Source organism: Protopterus annectens, chromosome 6.part1 (genome assembly GCF_019279795.1).
Source record: "Protopterus annectens isolate FY-2018-M chromosome 6.part1, PAN1.0, whole genome shotgun sequence".
In the NCBI taxonomy this organism is placed as follows: Eukaryota; Metazoa; Chordata; order Ceratodontiformes; family Protopteridae; genus Protopterus; species Protopterus annectens.
The window spans coordinates 125138779-125161376 of NC_056738.1; the positions used below are offsets into that span (position 1 = coordinate 125138779).

Below are 22598 nucleotides of genomic sequence, written 5' to 3' on the forward strand. Positions count from 1 at the left end.
GGCAAAATGGGGAACATTTAGCAACACCTTACTAACTGCTTCAACTATGAAGCTTACCGGATGGTTAAAATGTTCTACTTTACACATATAAAAGTTATTTTGATGAATTAGTATTATTCAGTCATATTTAACATAGATATCAGCTGAAAATTCCCAATAATAAATGTGTGACAGACCCTTTCAATGTGGAACTGTGATGAACATGGATTTCTTTAAGACCAAACATGAGGAAACTTTCCTTATAATGAGGTACAGTTGAGAGGTATGGCTGATTTCTCCTCCAAGGGGAATCAGTAGTCAGATTGTAAGTGGGAGATGGAACCAGAGATTAATGAAACTAGATGGTTGTTGCATCCTGGGCAGGATACAACCCATATAGTCAAAGGCTACTGCAGCAATGAGAAATTCGAACATCTATTGTTATGTTAAGTGCAACTTGCATAACTGTATTTCATATTGGATAAAGCAGGTGGGCACTAGATTTATTGTCTGGTCAGTTATATAACTGAAACTATAATATGTTGCATTTACAGATAAAGTATAAAAGGAGGAGAATAAGTGTTTCACTTGGCCTTTCTGTAATCCAAAATAAAACAGAACTTCCAGAAGCTTCCAGACTGGTTATCCATTCAAACAGATATTTCCAACAGTTCAACAGAACCATTCTGCAGGACTTAAATGCACACTACCATTCCTCAGCCCTTTTGGGTTGAGGGATATCATTTTGTTACCCATTTGACTTGCCTTACTGCTTCCTGCAGATTCCTTTGGGCTTTGAGTCTTCACTCAGAAGTCAGGAAATCTACTTCTTGGCAGAGTAATGGACCTGAAGAAATCTCTCTGCCTGCAGGAGATTCCCATTACATTTCTTACTGTCTGTCATAGCCTGCAAAGCACAGTATTCTGTAATTTCATCAGCTACCATTATGTTACTCTTATGCCGCAGAGCAAAGAAGGAAATAATTTTCTTCGAAACGAATACAGATATATCCCAAGGACTCTTGAACACTGTGTTTATATTCTCACCTGATTTTTCTTTTCTTTTTGAAGAAGGTGATTAAATGCAAATAATCTTATTATATTCTATTTCGGTTCACTAATCATGTTTGACTATTATGTTTTGAGAAGAGCCATGGAGCTTTTTATAGACCATCTGAAATGGCAGTAGCTAAGTGTCATACTGAGTCACGTGTACTTATATACTTTATTTCCTACCTTATCTAATTTCTGTTCCATTTTAGGACTATGAGCTGAATTTGAAGCATTTCTTTTAAATTTTACTGCTAAAGCATGATATCTCATTGAAGTATAGACACAGTAAAACAATTACTTCTAAGACATATTTTTTCTTAGCTATCTTCACACACACATGTTATAGATACATAAACACTAAATCACATGGGCAGATTGTTGACTTAGTGATAAGAGCTGTACCTCACAGTTGCACATTACTGGATTCCATCCTGATCTCTGATTTCTGTAGAAATTGTTCAAGTTCTGTGTATCTGATAAGCTTCTTACAGGTACATTAGTTTCTTTCCACATAGAAAACTATGCTGATTTATTGGTTGCTCTAAACTGTCATTTGTATGTTGTATTTGCCCTTAACCTTATAGATAGGTCATGGCTGAAAATGGTCCAGAAAATGAGCTGCTCCCCTAAAAGGTTAATGTGTAAAAAAATTTCATTAGAGTGTAATGTCACCCAAAGGTGAGTTTTAACATTGCATTTTTGCCATGTCTTGTCTGTTTACAGAGCTGTAATTTGCAGTTGTCTGGTCTTTAAGACTGATCAAACATACTTTTTGACTGGTAATCAAGGAAGGTATGGAAGGTATCTGCATTACTGTAATACTTAACGTGTTGCAATATACAAGGCTTGTAAAGATAACAAGCAAAATGCTGTTGAGTAGGAGTAGATCCATTGTGTGGAACTGGGTTAAAAGCTCATTTCTGGATAGGAAGTAGAGGTGTTCTGTAACAACACCAAGTACAAGGATATAAGGGTAACCACCATATGTTGCATGTTATATACTAGAATATACTAGAAGTGGTCATCTCTTAATGTTAGAACATAAGAAGTAGGGGAAAGTTATACTTTCTGTTGAGTATGTCAAAAACACTGGTGTAGTGAGCAATCAAAAGAGAGAAAATGGAATCTTCAGGAATAATTGGAAATTATTAGAAATACCATGTCCCAAAACTGATACAAGCATTTACCTCTTTCATGGGACACTAAAAGCTGAGTAGAAGGTAGCATCAAAGAAGAATCCCTGACATGCTGTACCACCTAAATGTCAGAAAACTACATAGTAGCTGAGGCTGTTAGGAATTAGGGTTGTATTAGAAGTTGTATATTATACAGGAGGAAGACAACACCGGTACAACACTACTACTGAATGATGAGATACAGCACGGAGAGTAGTATACAATGTGGAAGATTGCATTTCTATAAGAAGGCTGACAGGGGAAGCTCAAATCTATAGTTTTCAGGAAATAAAAGCCTGCATGGAGTGGCTCATATCTCTCAATGTATGAACTGTACTGCAAATGAGAAGAAGAGACATATAAAGCTCTACAAATTCCTCACCAGACTGGTAATGGAATAGCCAAGTCTTCTTCAAGGAACTAAGAAAAGTAGGATCATAGATGATGTTGTGAAGATGGCGTTTACACATGTAGTATGTAGTGGGATGAATTACTCTATAGAAACTGGGGATGAATCCATTTGTTAGGTCACCAGTATGACACAAATTGTTAGATCATATATGGTGTCAGTGTTGTGAAGTAAAGAACTGTGTGCTTATGACAGATTTTCAGAAAGTGCATTAATGCTGATATACAGGTCCAGCATTCCTGGACAAAACATTGATAAATGATTTTGGTGTCAGGACTGTGGAAAACAACTGATCTGATGTTGTCATTTTCATTCATTCTTCAACTTTTGAGTTCAGATCTGATCATTGGATCTGACTCAGTTGCTTCTTCCAGCTCAAAGAACACTTGAACTCCTCCCTTTACCCTTAATGCCCTAGTCATCTAACATACCTCAGATCTCATTTGCCACCAGAGTGTTTGGACATGGATCATGAACTCTCAAGTTTTTGGGTTTTCTAATTCCTTCAATCCCACAAAAATCTGTGAGTTTAAGCTCTATTATTATTACTCTTTTACCTGTTCTTTCATTATAATTATTGCCCTCCTCCCTTTAACTCTTATTTTATTATATTAGCTCTACTTTCTTTCCATACTCTTTGAGTAACTATATTACCATTGTTGGTATTTTCTTCCTCATTTTGTATTTAACAGTACTCTCTGTTACCATCATTGGTAACTTCTTCACTTTGCCTTTTTCTTTCCATTTTCTTTCACCTCAACTAAAAAAAAATCTTTCCTTCCTTTCTATATCTGCCAAACTTGCTTTAAAAATGTCTTATAAGCCTTCAGGTTTAGAAAATGTGTAGTGTGTGGCCACAAAATTCCAAACTCCAACGTACATTGTGAATGTGTTTATTGTTAGGACCGAAACATTTAGATACAGATTGTGATATCTGTAAGGGATTCAACTCCCGTCCTCTAATTGACAAGAAAACAAGTTAATCCTTGGGGGTTTACATCCTGCACAATCTTCAACTACGACTGCTGGGGCTCAAACCCCCAGAGGAATAGAGAAAAAGGATTATTCCCTTTCCAAGGAATCTCGTAAGAGATTGCCAGAATGCCCTTCTGCTTCATCTTTGGAACCACCTGTTAAGCAGACAAAAAAGTCTGATCAGAATGTATCGGATCCTAAGTCAAGATCCAACAAATCACCCTGTATTCATTCTCCTCAGTTATTATCTGAGCAGATTATCTCTCAGCTTCCATGTCCCTTTCTGGAGTAGTCTCCTTATTGACATTCAAGACCTTTGTCCACAGCTTCCTCCCTTTGGTCTTCTAGGAATCTATCCAAGGCAGATGTGGCTAGGATGATGATGAAGTTTCTCATAATGCAAATACAAATCCCCCCCTTGGAGAGTTGGCATTAGCTCTGACTCCCTCTTTGGGTGGTTTGCCTGTGAGACAGCAGGAGCCAGTGATCCATAAACCTGCGTTGTCGGTTCCATTGGCTTCTGCTTCTCCCAGCATTCCACTTTTAGCTTCAACCCCATTGAGTCCAGAAACCCTTCTTAGAACCACACCTCTGATCATAGCTCCATTTCCAATCCATGCTTCCGTTTCTGAGCTGTCAGATCCAAAAGCTTTGGAGTCATCTCCCTCATATCTGGAGATATTGGCATCTTCAAATCTGATGGTGTCTCTGAGCTGTTCAGCCCCAAGTACTTTGGGGAAGGATGACTCTCAGAGCCAAAGCATCAGTGCCTGCTCAGTTGTGTTGAATTTGACTCTGAAGTTGTCAGAGCCATCTCTCCCCCTTGGAGAGTTGGCATTAGCTCCGACACCCTCCTTGGGTGGTTTGCCTGTGAGACAGCAGGAGCTAGTGATCCATAAACCTGCTTTGTCGGTTCCATTGACTTCTGCTTCTCCCAGCATTCCACTTTAGAGATAGTGGAGAGAGCTTTCTCCATACCTAGAGTTCAGACAACTCAATCCTCCTTGGTTCCAATTTCCCAATCCCATTTGGTTTTGCGTCCAGAGGCTTAGTCATCCATTCCACTAGGACAGCCAGCCTGAACCAGTCTCCAGGTCACCCAGCAGGGTATTGTTATCTCTTCTGATACCTCCCGGAGCATTCCACCAAGGAGGTCCCCACAAAAAGGAAGTGCAAAAGGAGGCACTTAGACTCTCCACAAGAGTCTATCACTGAGGACACTGATTTTGATGAAGGGGAAGGGTCCACAGATCACCACCCAATGATGTCTCATTTTGAACACCGGACCCTGTTAACTACATCATAATGCATTAGCCCACTATGCCACTCAGCTCTAAAAATGAGGTTACTGGCTGCACGACCATGGTAGGACTCAAACCTACAATCTTCTGATCCAAAGTCTGACACCTTACCCATTAGGCCAAATGGCCTAATGGAGACATCTTAGAGCTCCTAAAACAAAGGGGTGGTTGGTCAACCGATAACCCTTCCCAAGAGGAATTACTATTTCTGTAGGCCTTCAGGTCTGGCCTGAGTACCTCCTGGGTGTCTCCGCCCACCGATGAGCTCATAGATTTAGTCTCTCGACAGGTGTGAAAGGAGCCAGACACAGCTGAGCCAATCCCTAAGAGACCAGACAGGATCCTGGCACCACTTAAAGATAGACCATGCTGTAGTAAAGGAATGCCCATTCATGCCATGGTCATAGTGATGCCTACTAGAAAGAAACTGGCAAAGCAAAGTTCCTCTGTCCACCCCTTAACAGGGAGTCTAGTGCACTGGACAGGTTTGGGAAGCATGTCTAGGTCACTGAATTATTTGGTAAATTTCACGACACTTCAGAGAGATTTGATCAAAGAGCTATCCAAGTCTCTGTCTGGGCCCATATCTTCAGAGGTAAAGAGTACTGTTTGCTCACAGTTGGCTACCCTACAGTCTATTTCAAATTCATCCATGAGGTTTATTTCCACCCTGCTGAAGGCACCTCACAGGCGGCAGGTTCAGGCATCTCCATTAGGACAGACAGCTGGATGCACTTATGTGATTTTGCAGAACCCTTTAAATCTTCTTTTGCCAATGCTTCTTTTGATGGAATTTCATTGTTTTGCCCCAAAGAGGACACACACTGTAGGTGTGAGCAGGAAGGGAAAACCCTGTCCGCTGTGGGCATACATTTTTCGACTCCTCAGTGGACCTTTTCTAGAAACCAACAAGCCAGAAGAAAAATGTGGGTCAAGAAGTCCCTGGGTCCCTTCCAAGATCCACAATGAGACAGTACCCCCAGGGTTAGAGGGGGAAATTCAAATGGAAGACACCATCCCCATGGTAGAGGTGGTCCCCATAATCGGGGATCTAGGAATACCTTCTCTGACAGATCCTATCAGTGCTCCTGAAAGGAGGCCTGACTATCCATCATGGAGCCAGTCAAGGGTCATCTGTCCTTGCACCAGAGAGCCTGGCTGGAAATTGTAAAAGATTTATGGATACAGAGGATAATATCCAGAGGTTATATCATACCATTTTCCCATCCACCCATTAGTTTCAAAGAAATTCCTGATGTTCCACCCAATCAGATGGAAGCAGCAGCACTAGAAATAAACAAGCTGCTAGAAAAGAGAGTCGTCCAAGAGGTGCCCCCAGACCAGAGAGTGTCCAGAACTTATTCAAGATTCTTTTTAGTGTCAAAAAAGACAGGGGACTGAAGACCAATCTCAGATCTCAGCAAACCTGTTCAATCAATTCACCACAAAAAATTCTTGGATGGTCACGGTTCAGTCCATTCTGCCGTTTCTGCACAAAGGTGACTGGATGTGCTCAATAGAGCTTCAGGATGTGTACTATCACATCAAAATGAACAGACAGTTAAGAAGATATCTATGCTCCCAGCTAGGAGCTAGTATTTACTAATTCAGAGCACTGCTCTTTGGTCTCACCACAGCTCCCAGGGTGTTTACCAAGTGCTTTGCAGTAGTTGCAGCTCATTGAGACCATGGAGATTGAGTGTTTCCATACCTGGACAGCTGTCTCCTGACTGCTCTAACCAGGCATCAACTAACTCAAGCATGGGGCTACTTACTCCAGTTGTGCTCTCATCTGGGGATATCCATCAATTACAACATCAACTGAATCCAGCTCAGTCTCTGGAATTCATCAGCGCTCTTTTCAGTACAGTCACTCAAATACCTTCTCTCCCTCTGCCTTGGATTCAAACAATTCAGTTCCAGGTCAAAAAGATCATTCAGAATTCTTCTCTCTCAGCCCGTCTGATACTCCAAGCATTGGCATTCATGTCACCAGCAATCACTCTTGTACTGCTGTCCAGATTCCACATGCAAATCCTCCAATGGACACTTGCAACTTAATGGTCTTTTCTCCAAGACCCGTTATCCAGGCCAGTGAAGATAACTCAAGCTTGCAAAAATTACTTTCTTTGGTGGATTCACTCCAATCAAATACATTGAGACAGTCCATTTGTTCTTCCTCAGCCCAAGGCCACAGTGACCACCGGCGCTTCTCAAAAAGGGTGGGGGGTGTTATTTGGGAAACACAGTCCAAGGTACATGGTCCCGCGAAGAGGCCAACTCGAATATCACTGTCCTCCTAGCATTACAGGCCTTTCATGGCACTCTTCCACAAGGGACTATCATGATTCAGACAGGCAGTATGTCGGTAGTCTGGTAGATCAACAAGCAAGGGGGAACCAGATCTTACCCTCTTTGTTGAGAAGCTATGAGAGTAAGTATGGCACTGGGTGATCTCCGATTGCTTTCTGATAGCAACATATATCCCAGGGAAGTCCATTCCCCATGAGTGGTCTGTCAATGTCAAGGTTGTAGAGATGATTTTCTGTTGTTAGGGTCAACCATGTTGTGATCTCTTCACTTCTCCTCTCAACAACAAATGCTGCAGTTTCTTTGCTCTGATCCGAAACACTCTTCTTCACACTTGGCCCTCTGGTCTCCTTTACTCTTATCCCCTTTTACTCCTCATTCCCAAATTTCTCCAGAAAGCATATTGATTGAAGAGCACAGTCATCCTCATTGCTCCGTACCTTCCTCGTTGGATCTGGTTTCCCTTCCTTTGGCCTCATCTTCTACACCTACCATGGATTCTGGATCCAACTCTAGAACTTCTGTTTCACCCAACAGGCATGACACATCCTGGCATTTCAGACCTCATGTTGAGTGCATGGTTTCTCCAGTTCCATTAATTGCTAGACAGTCTAGGCTGTTCTCCCCTGTCAGTCATATTCTGTTATCTTCTGATAAAGTTTCCACTAGAAAAATTTACAAAAGTAAATGGAAAAGATTTGTTTCTTAGATCCCTTTTCAGCACCGATTTCTAAGGTTCTTGAATTTTTAGCTACAATTTTCAATGAAGGTGCTAGCTCCTCAACCAGTCAGTTAACAGCCATTTCCAACTTTCATGTAGGAGTAAATAACTCTGCCTTACCTTCCTCCAAGCTTTATAAAGCCTTTCTCTGAGGAACCTATTTACATAGACCTCCTTTAAAGGATCCTACTCCTCCTTGTGATTTAAGTGTTTTTCAGGCTTTGACCCAACCCCACTTTGAATCATCAGTTAAGTCGGATCTTAAATTTTTGACCTGGAAAACATTTCATAGTTGCTATTACATCTGCCAGAAGAATGTCTGAACTTCAGGTTCTGTCTTGTAAACCTCATTATTTAACTTTTCACAAGAATAGGGTTTCTTTACAGACCACTCCTTCCTTTTCACCAAAGGTAATGTCAGAATCCAGTGTTAATCAGGTTATGAATCTTCCAGTCTTCTTTCCAAATTTTTCTAATAAAGGAGAATATGAGTTACACCTTTTAGATGCCCATAGACAGTTACGTTTCTGCCTTCACAGAACCAAAGATTTTGAGAAAATCTGAACAATTGTTTGTTTTCTTTTCTGGTTCTTAATTAAGCAAACCAGTTTCTAAAGTGACTTTGGTCAAATGGGTGACTGATTGTAATACCTTCATTTATGAAAAAGTGAGTTTGCCATTACCAAAACCACCAAAAGCCCATTCTGTGGCGACATCCTCAGCTTTTTTGTCCAGGACTTCCTTAGATGATATTTATACAGCCACATCTTTATTGCTCATTCCAAGTTGGATCTGGACTCTACGGGAAGAGCAACCTTTGGCTCAGCTGTGCTCAGGAATTTCCTTCCTTAGAGGTCTCCCAAGATTTGGGTAGCTGGGGACTTTGTCCCAGCAGTTGAAGCATGAATGAAAATGACAGCATCAGATAAAAAAGTTATGTACTCACTGTAATGTTCCATCTGTGTTGTCCATTTTCATTCTTCCTTAGCTTCCCACCCACCAACCTCTCCTTGCTTTATTCCTGGACAGATCGTAGGGTATTGGAGGAACCTCTGTTCCATGTTTGAGCCCCAGCTTCCATTCTTTCCTTATTCTTCACTGCTCTGTGGGCAGCAAACTAGATATGAGGTATGTTGGGTGACTAGGGCATTGTGGGTAAAGAGAGGAGCTTGAGAGTTTAAGTGTTCTACGATCCTGAAGAAGCAACTGAGTCAGATCCGAGGATCCGATCCAAATCCAACAGTTGAGGAAGAATGAAAATGGACAACACAGATGGAACATTATTGTGAGTACATAACTTTTTTTTCACTTTCCACGCATTGCCCCATAGCATTTAATGCATCATACCAATATATATATATATATATATATATATATATATATATATATATATATATATATATATATATATACACACACATACATGGGTCTCGTACTGTTCCTCGAACGGCCATTTCACTAAAACTGAAACGGCCGGGCATACTTTCAATAAAGTGCTTTTCACTGAAAAAGCATTTTTACAGAAGTATGCTGAAAAGTAAGGGAATTCATGGGGGAATGGCTGTTGCTGAGATCATAGTACAGTGGGGATAAGGGAATATTCCCTTTTCCCCACTGTAGTGTGATCTCTGAGTGAGAATATAAAAGTAGCGGGTGTGGGGGGGACATGGGGGATGCAGGGGGAATTCCAGAGCTTACAGTTGGGAAAAGGGCATTTACCTTTTACATACCTTACAGTACTCTACACACTCCTACTACAGCTGAGAGTGCACGGAATGTATGACATATCACTTTAGATACTTCCTCTAAACATTTAGAGAGACATACCCACAATTAGAAATACTACAACATTACCTTCTTCGCTACTAACATTATTCTTACAGTCGACTCTCTAATTTACAGTACTTTTTTATAACAACCAATTCACAGCTGAAGGGAAACACACATCACATCTGCGGCTTAAACTTTTTTTATTTTGAAATTTAGCATTATGACATTTCAATATAGTGAGATTCGGTCAAATAAGTTTTCAGTATTTTGAAAATTAGGGATTGTGGTCTTAGTAAAATAAAATTCAGTATTTTAAGTTTTTGATTATGTGAAGTAGATCCATATATACATATATATATATATATATATATATATATATATATATATATATATATATATATATATGTGTGTATGTATGGGTTCATGTCAGTACATCGACAGCTGAAAGTACCGAAAGTCACTACTTCGAAACGAAAGCATCGACCATTGAAAGCATCGACAATACTGTCACATAAAGTAAAGTAAAGTAAAGTCACAAAAACAAGTGCTAACATGGGTCCTGCAAGGGTATCATATCATATCCTTTACTTCCCCCTTGCAGGACCCATGTTAGCACTTGTTTTTGTGACTTTACTTTACTTTACGTGACCGTATTGTCGATGTTTTCAACGGTCGATGCTTTCGTTTCGAAGTAGTGACTTTCGGTGCTTTCAACTGTCGATGTACTGACATGAACCCGTATGTGTATATATATATATATATATATATATATATATATATATATATATATATATATATATATATGTGTATATAAATGCTGGAAATGTTTGGAGTGATTAAGAGCCTGAAGTTTTATTATTTCTTGCTGAACTTTTTTATTATACCATTAGGACTGCAAATGGAAAATGTACATGGAAGTAGATGGAGATGACATTGCAATAACATACATTAAAGATGTTACCTTCAACACAAACAGACCTGATGTGGACATTCTAAAAATGACTAAGGTAAAGTTTCATTCATTATGGTTATTTTTAAAGAAAGCAAGAGTTTTGACTTTAAGGAATTTTAATGGATGGTAAATCAGATGGAAATCTGCAAACCATGAGCTAACTGAAAAATTTAGCAAACAGAAACTTTAATGGTGGGTGCACATTTAAATGTCTAATTTAATTTATCAAATAGTTATATGGTTATTTGTTAATCATTTAAAGCTAGTGTGCCCACATGTTGTTTAAAAGCATAAGATATATATATACTTTTTTGTAATTTACTTGCCCAGTTCAGAGTGATTACCTGTCATTATTGCCACAAGACAATCCAGATTTGTGCATATCTTGATATTTCCCATTCTCTGTAAATATTCTGTAAATGATAGTAATATAACTGGACTACTGTAATATGTAAAACAATAGAAATTACTAGTATTTTGTAACAGGGAGTCTTACTTTTGATAATGAAGTACAAACAAATACTCTGCACCAGCTGATAGTGCAGACTTGTCATGCTTGTGTTTACAATAAGGAATACTCCATTATGTGCCTCTGAAAGCATGATAATCCTATTCTGCTTACCCTTACATGTTATAATGAGCTGCTTTTCTGTGAGAAGTTGTCAACATGTACCGGAAGCATCTCTAGTTGCACTGATTTCTGTACTGACATTGTAAATGGTTCTCAGTGAAGTTGCTACATTGTTATATTAGGTGCAAATATCAGCCCTCTATCCATTTTCTAATCCACTTTTCTTAAGGATGGTTTCAGAGGTACAAAACGAGGCAGATCAGATCAGACTTTCCTGTCCCCAGTAGTCATTTTTAATTCATTCAGTAGAATTCCCAGATGTTTTTAGGCATGTTGAGAGATATAATCTTCCCAGTGTGTCCTAAGTCTGCTTGTGGACTATGCATGTTGCCCCTCCCATAGTGGGAATCCATGGGTCATCTACATTAGATGCCCATCTCAGTTATTGCATCTCATCATGGATAAGCAGGAATACTTAAGATTTTTCCTGACTGTCAAAATCCTCATCCTGTCATGGAGAGTGAGCACAGCCACCCTACAAAGCAACCTCATTTCCACTGCTTTTGTCAGTGATCTGATTCTGTTTGTCACCTGCCAAAGTGTTTGACTGTGAGCATGGTGAGGCTATAGATTCACTGATAGAATGTGTGCATCATACTATGACAGCTGTTAGTATAATGCCTGCAGAAGTGTTGCCACCCATACTCTGGTCAATCTAAATGTGATCTTAAGTCACAAGGCCCTCTTCAGTGATTTACTGTGCCGTTTTCCATAAATGCCCTGACTGAAATCATTGTTGCAGTATTCCTGACATATGTGTTGTCATCACTGACATCCAGGCAGGATATCAAAGCTTTACCTTCCCTGGATCGTATGTCCGACATGTGACCTCAGCTCATATGCATAGGGGTATAACGACAGATGTACATTTGTGGATCTTCAGACTCTGTCACTGCAAGCCGAAATACCAGCTGTGCATCCATTGGTCTGTTCATTGTTTGGTCATTGGTACCTTTGCTAAATTCATCTATCTAGATAAGTGCCCCATTGGGGAATCTTCCTTTTTTCTTTGAATTATTGTTAAATTTGTAGATGGCTAGGAGGGATAAGTGTGAGAGGTGTAGGCAAATTCCATACAAGGACTTTGCATGCAAAGTATTTTTTTGCCTTAGCTCAGAACACAATCACAAATCTTACTCTGTCAGCCATTTATTTCAAAAACCCTTGGATCTAGGCTTTCTACTCTCAACAGTTTCCTCGAGACCCACTGACTTAAATGCTTGGCCCAATCCAAGATGTCTGACTCCACTTTGTTGGACATCCCTCTGCCACCAAATAAAAAACTTAAGAGGCCACAAAAAGATCCACAGTCTAATCTTTTTGATTCCAGCATACCTGCTGAAGTTTTCAGAACTGACAGCACATTGAGCTGCTTATCTGTTGCCCACCATGAAAGTCTGAGACTTGTATGGGTCCTTAGGGCTTGCAGACATTCCATACATCTGAGGAACCATGCCATATCATTTCAGATGTACTGCACAGCATCCCTCCATTTCTAGTTAGAGAATAAATCCCTGGCTGTCTAATAGAGGCCAGGTATGGTTCCAGACCTCTGCGTCTCATCCAGGCAAATGTCACACCTAAAAAGAAAAAGCAGAAGAGCAAGCATGTGGCCTCCCCCTGAACAGCTAGAGAGAAGAAGCAGAGGAAGTTTCACAAGGGCTATTCATAGCTATAATGTCTTTGAAGCCCCCTCCTTTGGGTCTCCTCTACCACAGGCTACTCCTCTTAAACATACTCTGGTTCCTTGTTCCTGTTCCTCTGATGAGGAGCAAGACTGTGACTCTGACCATTCTCTGGACTATTCCTCATAGCTGCATTATCCAGGACAAATCTCTTCTGATGGTGAGGACTTCCTCTCACTGGATTTCCCTATAGAGGGGGCTTCTTTAGGGGAAATTGTACAGAGCATGATGAAGCACTTCGATTGGCAATCCATGTAGATTTCTGATGTTCAGAAGAGGTACTACACCCTCTTGAAGATGAGTTCTCCTGTCCCTTCTGTGGTTGACGCTTTCCAGGATGCATTTTAGTCTACCTCTTTGGCATCAGATTCTCAACCACCAGCTCCTAAGAGACCAGACAGGTTTAACAAAGTCCCTGATGACAGAAAATACCTATATAAAAACCCTGTGGCAGACCCTTCTTCAGTATCTCTTTCTTCAGATAAGCCCTCCAAGCCAATGCCCAGTGTTAATAACCTATCCACTAATAAAGATAGTAGAGCTATGGATAGAAGGTAGAAGAAAATTTAGATGTCTGCTACCCTTGCCTTTAGGACAATTAATTACCAAATTCAAATGACAAAGTATTTGATTTCTGTTCTTAATTCCTTAAACAAAGTTATATTGGATCTTCCTACAGCAGAGCCTAAGCAACAGATACAGATCTTACATTCACAGACCATTCAGATTGCCAGCATTAAGTGTAGGTATGATGCTGTGGATGCTTCTTCTAGTGCAGCTGCCATAGGATTTATCATTAAATATGTATGGCTTCACAGTCAGTCTATGCCTGAGGATTTTAAATCAAAGATTTTAGATTCACATTGGATAAAGACTTACTGTTTGGCCCAAGGTTAGACCATGAAAGGCTGCAGATAATCCTACTGTCCTCAGTCCGTAAATACCATAAGAGCTACTCAGCTATGAAGAAGAAATCCAAGGACAGTCCAGAAACAGAAGAAAGTGCCCAGGAAAAGATTCTCTGAAAAATCAAAAAGGGAACCTGTAGCTAGAAGGCTGGTCTTTGGAGGCCAAAAACCTGTGACTACCCCTGCAGCATCCTTCATCCTGTCCTGAACTCCATTAACCCTCTTTGTCAAAGGTTGTCATCACTCACCCTGGATAAATGGGAAGGTATTACCACAGACAGGTGGGTTCTCTCCATCATCAAGGATGGCTACGCCATGTCTTGAGAAGACATTCCCTCTCTAAGAAACATCCTACTTGCTCCCCCAAATCAAATATTCCTTCTGTCTCCCATTATTCAAGATATCTTGAGTCGGAGTACCATCAAGCAGATACCAAAAGAATTCATGGGAAAAAGGTTTTATTCCAGGATTATTCTAGTCCCAAGGAAAGAAGAGCAGTGGAAATCCATCCTTGACCTGTCCATTCTGAAGACTTACCTGCAGGTACCATCTTTCAAAATACTCTGTCTTCAGACTCTTCTACCTTTCATCCTCCCACTGGCTTTCTAAGTGTCTTTGGATTTCAGTGATACCTACTTACATGTTCCCATTCATCACTCTTGCAGGAGATTCCTCACATTTCCTCTGGATCCTCACATTTTAAGTTTACTGCACTGCCTTTTGGTCTTTCCACAGCCCCAAGATTGTTCACAAAGTGCCTAGAGCCTGTAGTAGCTTTCTGCCACACTCAAGGAATTCAGATTTTCCCCTACCTGGATGACCTTCTAATCCAAGCTGTTTACCCAAAGGTTCTTCTTCAGCATCTTCAGTTCACTCTCCATCTTCTGACAGGTGTGGGTTTCATTATAAACTACCAAAAATCTCATATAGTTCCTACCCAGGACGTGGTGTTTCTGGGTTGCAGGCTGGACTCAAAGAAAATGCATGTCTGCCTGCCTCAGGAGAAAGTTCTCAGCCTGTTCACTTACTTCCAAGACCTCTTCCCTGCAGCTCACTACTCTGCAAGGGAAATTCTGAGGACTTTGAGATTCATGGCAGCCACCATCCCTATGTTCCCAGTGGCCAGACTCCACATTAGAAAAATTCAGTGGTACCTGAAATCTGTGTGGTGAGACTGCCATCCCTTGCACATCTTGATTCCCCTCCACCTTAGCCTCAAGAAGTATATGTGGTGGAATGGACTGGTCATCCTCAACCTAGATTTGCCTTTCACACCACCGCCTCCTTTTCAACAGGTTCACATGGATGCCACAGTTGAAGCATAGGAGGTATGGATAGGATTACACAGAGTGCAGGGGAGATGACAAGCACAGTTCCTGAAGGAACACATCAATCTGAAAGAAGTGAGGGCTCTTCCGCAAGCTCTTCACATTTTTGGTCACTTTTGGAGACTAGGTCTGCTCCAAGTATGCACCGACAGCACCACAATCATGTGGTGCATAAACAAACAGTGAGGCAGCAGGTCTTGCCAACTTTGCAGGTTAGCACAGAAGGCTTGGAATGTGGCAACACAGATGAACATCATGCTCACCGCCACATATATCCCTTCTCAGGACAATGTGCTAGCAGACTGCTTAAACTTGCTCACTGTAGGACCCCCTTCGAATGTGCCTTGAACAGAAAGGTCTTCTACAGCATCACACTTTAGTGTGCACTTCTCAAATAGACCTCTTTGATTCAACAAGCAACCATTAGCATCCCCAGTTTTGCACCAGGGACCCTTGTCACACAGCCTGGAGGACAGATGCATTCTCTGTCCTGTGGACAGGGAAGTTCCTCTATGCCTTCAATCCCCTGCCTCTCCTTTCAAAAATTATTCTCATCAAAATGAGGCACCTAAACTCATCTGGCTGGCTCTATTTTGGCCAAGGCAACATTGCTTCCCCCTGCTATTTCACCTAGCAAAACAAAATTATAGGAGGGTTTTTCTGCAGCCAGACCTGATTACTCAGAAAAAGGATAGCTGCTCCACCCAAATCAAACATTCCTCAGCCTAACCATATGGATGATAGGATTTTAATGCCTCAAAGACATCTCTTCTCTGAAGAGGTGGTACTTGTCGTATAACAAGCTAAGAGACCTAGTACCAGAAAGTCTTAAATGGCTAAATGGAAAAGGTTTTCCTTCTGGTGCTTCAAACATAGTCAGATCTACTCTTAGCACAGGTCCCTACAGTGCTTCAGTACCTTTGTGAGTTTCTTTGATCAGGCTTAGCCTATTCATCCATAAAATCTCATTTGTCTGCTATCAATGCCTACCTCCCTCTTAGCCCTCCATTTATGGCTAGAATGGTGGTCAGGCTTTTTCTCCAGGGAGTTCTTCATTTTAACCCCCTAAGGAAACCCACCTATTCTCCTCAGGATCTTAATTTTGTGGTTGAAAAGCTTACTTTAAGTTCCTTTGAAGCAGCTTCATCCTCTTCTCTGAAATTCTGTACTTGGAAAACCATATTCCTCTTGGCCCTCACCTCAGCCAGAAGGGTTTCTGAACTACACGTTCCATGGTCATTCTCATTTTTCTCATTTTCCACAAAGACATAGTGCCTCTCAGAATAACCTATCTTCAAGCCTAAAGTTATGAACTAGCTGCCTCTCATTCAGGCCATTCATCTTCCTACCTTCTTTCCCAATCCCCAAAATAGAGGGGGGATTTTACATTCTCTGGACATACACAAACAACTCAGATTTTCCCTGGACAAAACTAAATCCTTCAGAACGACTGACCAGCTGTTTGTATCCTTTATGATCCCTAAACTGGAGCAGCTAGTCTCCAAACAAACTATTGCAACCTGGATTTCTAAGGCTATTGTCTTCTGCTACTTACATAGGATCATAGGCAGTTACTAGGCTAATGGCCCTGGGGCCCTTACAAGCCTAGCCAAGAGTTTATCCACAAAAAGAAACTTCAGTCAGCACCTGTCGCCCCTGTCAGTGAGTGACACAGGTGATAGCCCTGGGACAAATTTCTGGTTACTCATCCACTCATCAAGGTTGCGCTTAAAGAAGGTCAGTGAGGTGCTCTGTTTGACATGTATGGGGAGTCTATTCCAGAGATGTGGCAGCCTCTGGGAGACAAACTTGTCACATATTAGTTTCAAGCCTTTTAAGCAGGTAGTGCGTGAGGAGTTAGACTTATGGATATGGAGCATCTCTAGTAGGGCAGGGTCCGAGATTGCCTTGTAGGCAAGACACAGATCACCCCTGAGCAATCTGTATGATACCAAGTAGATTGATAGTGATTTGAGCCTGTCTACATAGGACAGGTGTTGGAGGCCATAAATTCTCTTTGTGAGGTATTTCAGTGGCCTTTCCAGTTGGTGCATATGTTTAGAGAGGTACATCACAAATGGGGCATTATACTCAGTTATTGGTCTAATGAAGGAGGAGCATAGAAGGGTAATAACCTCTTTTTTTCTGAATCCAATCACTTTACTTATGAGATGAACCAAGTAAAAGGCATTTCTGACCACTGCCGCTACATGACGGTCAAATGTGAGGTTATCAACCTAAGTGCCCAGGTCTCTTACCACAGGTTGTGTGGTTAGGGGGTTGCCGTTGATTTGGTAATCAGTAGGGGCTATGTTTTTGCCGAATGGTATGATGATACGTTTTTTACATTTAACTTGAGCTCATGACTTTGGCACCAGTCACTAGTTCCTGTGAGACTCTCTAGCAGTATGTTAACATCATTTGGGGAGTCAATGACAGCACCCAACTTACAGTCATCCATAAACTTGGTTATTCATAGGCCTTTTGTCTTAGCCTGAACCTCTGAGAAATAGATGGAAAACAGTTGGGGTCCCAGGACAGATCCCTGGGGAACTCCACTAGTGACAGTTCTGCTATCAGAGGTGGAGGTGCCTATTTTTACTTTGAGGGTCCTGTCAGTGAGCCAGTTGGCCACTCACCTGATGAGATAGGGATTTACTCCAAGTTGTGTTAGCTTTTCAATGATGCCTGAGTGGAGGATTGTATCAAAGGCCTTGGCCAAGTCAAGGTAAGCTGTATGCACTAACTTTCCCTCATCCAGGGCTTTGATGACAGTCTCAAAGCAGTCAACCAGGTTCAACAGGCAAGATCTGCCCTTGACAAATCCAAACTGGGTGGGGTCAAGTGATTGGAGATTGCCTATGTCCTTGTTTATGAGATCCATAATAATATGTTCCATGGCTTTACAGATCAGACTTGTCAAGCTAATGGGGAGATAGTTTCCAGGGTCAGTAGTGGCACCACCTTTGTGCAAGGGGATGACAATGGCAGTTCTCCACTCTGCTGGAATGAAGCCTGCACTTAGGCTGTGGTTGAATAAGGGTGCTCAATGGCGAAGCCAGTTCTTGCTGGAGATGGTGGAGAATTCATCCTGGGATAATGTCAGGTCCCATGGAAGCTGTGTTCTTTGGCTTGGATAAGGCCTGTAACACCTGACCTATGGAGATGTGAGGTGTGGGACAAGTATCGGGGATTTAGAAAGGGCCTTTCGGGGGGCACAGGAGGGTGATGTTTGCACTGAACCTGTCTGCTAGCAGGTTGGTTAAGTCAACAGGATCAGTGTAAGTGATGCTGTTAAGTACTATTTCGGAAGAAACCTGGGCTTTGCCATGGAGGTTCCTGATATAACTGAAGAAGACTTTATGATTTCCCTTTGTTTTGGAGGTTTTCACTAGTGATCTAATTTGCTTGTTGAGGCTAAGGAGGGAGGTTTTCTAGTTTGGAATTTGTTCCTTTTTACCAATGGACAACAGTTTCTTCCTTTTGCTGTAAAGCCTGTTGATAGAGGATGTCCACAAAACAGGTTTGTGTTTCCTTGACGGGCAAGTTTTTGTTCTGTTGGGTTTGGCTGAGTCCATGCAATTGTGCAGGTGTTTGTATACTGCACTGGTATACTGCTCAACATAGCTGTCTGCATCCTATGAAGGGGGCAGTGTTGTGAAGATATAGATACCCTCCCTTAAGAGGTTGTCGTCAGCTATTAAGAAGTTTTTTAGCTTGATTACTGCTGGAGGGGGGAGGGATGAGTGGGATAGAAACTTCGAATGAGACAGTTCGATGATCTGATCTCATCAGAGAAGAACATACTGTAGGGGTGGTGCAACGGTCACCCGTGTTGGTGAGAACCAAGTCCAGAATGCTATCGCCCCTTGTGGGGGATGAGACAAGCTGGTCTATTGTGCTAGAATTGATGAAGTCAAGGAATCGTTGAGAGAGTGCATTAGTACAAGAATAGTTCACCCAGCCTATGGTGGGATAGTTGAAGTCACCAAGGATCAGGGTATTAGCTAGGTACCTTGATGGAGTTAAGTAGATCCAGGTAAGAGGAGTAAGTATCCTGAGTCATGGAGGAGGGTCTATAGCTAGCTGTAACTTGGATGGGTGTCTTGCCAACTGTCAGTTGTACCTGGAGTAGTTCCAGTGCATCATGCTGACAAACCAATCTGGAGGTGTGCCTGTCCTTAATGAAGATAGAGTCTCCACCACCCTTAGTCTTCCCGACCTCATTTTTGGTTTGGAATGTGTGGAATGAGGTATAGCCTTGTAAGGCAACGGTGCTCTCCGCAGCCCTGAACCAAGTTTCCGTGACCGCACAGACATTGGCATCTTCCAGTGCAAGGAAAGCCTCCAGTGAGTCCATTTTCAGGTGAAGGCTCCTAGAGTTAAGCAGCATGACCTTCGATCTGCTTTTTGACAGATCTTTTATGTTGGAAGGTTTGTCTTTGGGACATTGCCTACAAAAGGCACAATGGGGGAGACAAGAGCCTTAGCCAGGATCCAGTAACCCAGTGGTGACTGATGAAAGCCATCTCTGGCAAAGCATTGAGGCCTGTCGACCATGTCATCCCAGGCAGCCAGATACTGGATCCCCTTGGAATGCCACCAGAAACTAAGCCAATTGTTGAATTCAATTATTTGACTTTTAGTAAGATCTTACCTTCTTGTCCTAAAGCACATTCCACTAGGGCAGTTGCTTCCTCAGGAGCTTTTCACAGACGAGCATACTCTGTCTTGAAGGCAACCACTTAATCATCTGTACATCTGGTTCAATTCTCAGCTAGAGCATCTTCTGAATGGAGACATGTGTGAATGGGCGTACCTTCGTTGAAGGTTGTGCGTCAGGCCTGGCAAGCCGGTACATAAAAATCAACTGCCAATCATTAGCGGACCTATGTTCCGCTGTGGCGACCCCTAACCGGGAAAAGCCGAAAGACACAAACAAACAAACACACCTTTACCAAACACTAAAAAATTGATGCTTTTTCCATTTTCAAGAGAGCCTTTGCTAGGTCGGTCCTAACCAGACTGCTAGACAATTCTTCTTCTCAATATCCAACCACCCTCCTTTCATCCTTCAGCTATGAAATTCTGAGAACCACCCATATGTCATGAATACTGCAACAGTGATTTGAGTCAGGATATAGTAGAGTTGCGTAAGAACTTACTGTAACAGTAGATGTCTTGCTGATCACTGTTGAAGTATTACATCCCTCCTTCCATATCCTCTTCTCTTACTCACTTGCCGTATTCAGTTGTCTCTTTATGTCTTCTCTAGCCTTTGCTTTTTTCTTACCAATTTGAGCTACACCCCTCCAAGCTGACCAGTGTCATCTCTCAGTTGTCTTCAGGCCACTGGCTTAGAGATAGTCTGAAGATCCATGCTTGTACAGCTATCTTTTTACTCCAGTGCATATGAGCTGAGGTCATGCATTAGAAATACAACCTAGGCAAGGTAATGCTTTGGTACCCTAGCTAGATGTCAGCAGTGACAACGCATATGTCAGGATCACTGCAACAGTGATCACTAGGGCATCCACCGTTATGGTAAGTTCTTGCCCAGTTATACTTGTATCAGCCTTCAACAGCCCAACTTTCACTGGGAAACACTATCCTTGCCATGACTGACATCCCTATGTCTGAGCTAAGGGGAATGTGCACTCCAGTAATCCCCAGTTAGTTGTATCTGTCTGTGCTGCATTCAGCTGTCACAGAATAATGCCACATTAATTGGCCAAAAAGCTAAAAAGCAAAGTGAAATACTGATTGTATAGCCCTCAGCATCAAATAATTTAAGTACTGAGGTGCCTTCTTGACACCCATTCTAGATGGAAACACACCTGTTTGTTACTGCAACTCCTGTGTCTCAGACAGTTCTATTTAGGTGACTCCTATAAATGGGGAGCAAGGCCTAACTCCCTAGTGCTAGTAATTTAGATAGGAAACTGTTTCACTCATTCCTAAGTGATTGCGTCTTCTCCAGTGGTGGCAGAAGTTCCATTGCATATTGCTCCTTCACCTCATTCAAGTATTTAGTGGTCCCTTTCTGCACTAAAATTCAAAGAATCTTAAGTGATTTCTGTCTGGTAACTAAACAGAACCAGAAAAGCAAAGGAACACTCTTCTGCACTCCTAGGTACTACAGCAGAGTTTGCCATTTACACCTTTTGATGTTGCAGCTGTACTGGTGCACTGCTCCCATCCCACAGGTACCACAACAGAGTTTGCCAATGACACCTTTTGATCTTTTAGCTGTATTAGTACACTGCCCCCATCCCAAAATTTCCAGAAATTAGTGCATGCTTGCCCACCACACTCCTATGTTTTTCCATCCTTCTTACTATTGAGGAGTGCAGCTCATAATGAAAGGCATTTGAGATGAGGAAGTTTTCCATTTCTTGTCTGAGTCAACTTCTGTTTTTTAGTGTTGAGGATTTTGAGGGTCCACTATCTAACTCTGGACAGGACAATTCATTTTCTTCTTTCAGTTTTCCTCCTTTTAGCTATGGGCATTGAAGTGATGAATGTCACTTTGTCTGGTCCTTCCAAACCTGACCAATCCCCAAGAAACTCTATTTTGTAAGCCCTTTCAGTCCTGACCATAAAGCTCTTCCTCACTGTATAGATTCTTTTGTTGCCCCAGTGACACTACCTCCTGGATAGAGAACTGAAACATTTTAATGCCTTACTGGGACAGGCAGACATAGACGTTGGGTCATTCTTCAAGAATGATGATTTGCAGTGTGAGATCCTTCTGTGTTCCTAAGAGTGCATATTACTTGACAGGCACAGTCCTCACAGCGTTAATATTTTTAGAAAAGAACCCAAGATGGATTCCTTTCTCTTTAGTGTTCAGCAAGAGTTCCCAGAAACAAAGCACTTCATCAGCACTTTACCTAACAAGAAAACAAAGGCAGTGGACACATATGGTAAGTGAACTTTGCCTCTCTGTTTCTGCTCTTGTATTGTATTCCCTTGGTTATCTCACCCATATGGATAGCTTTAGACTTGTTTAGTTAACAAGGGCTTCAAGAAGATTTCTTCTCTGCTGAGATCTTTTGGGTGGCTGACCACCGGGAGAAGTCTTTATAAGATGTCTAAAATGGTTTTCTTGTAGCAGAATAGATGTTTAACACTACAGGTAGTATAGACTTATCATGCATTTGTCTTCATTGTCAGACAAGGTTATGCCTCTCCTGTCTATGATGACCTAATGTGCTAGATTTTGGATGTGGTTTGAAGGGATGAACTCCTGTTTAAGCATCCTGTACCATATATCACCAAGCAGCTCATTTACTGTGAAGAACATGTATTCCCTTCCTTCCTTCATAGGTTGGTACTAGGCTATCAGCCCTAAGGCCTATACAAGCCTAGCCATAACAATTCCCTGGATATTTCTTCCCA

General features: G+C 41.7%; 1 protein-coding gene across 1 annotated transcript in view; it reads left to right on the plus strand.

Moving 5' to 3' along the window:
* Positions 1 to 22598, plus strand: part of MAP3K20 (mitogen-activated protein kinase kinase kinase 20) — a 1351048-nt gene that overhangs the window by 1066469 nt on the left and 261981 nt on the right. The window contains exon 16 of the mRNA XM_044075552.1: positions 10584 to 10700. Coding sequence (XP_043931487.1) covers positions 10584 to 10700 — 117 coding nt within the window. The remainder of the gene's footprint in view (positions 1 to 10583; positions 10701 to 22598) is intronic.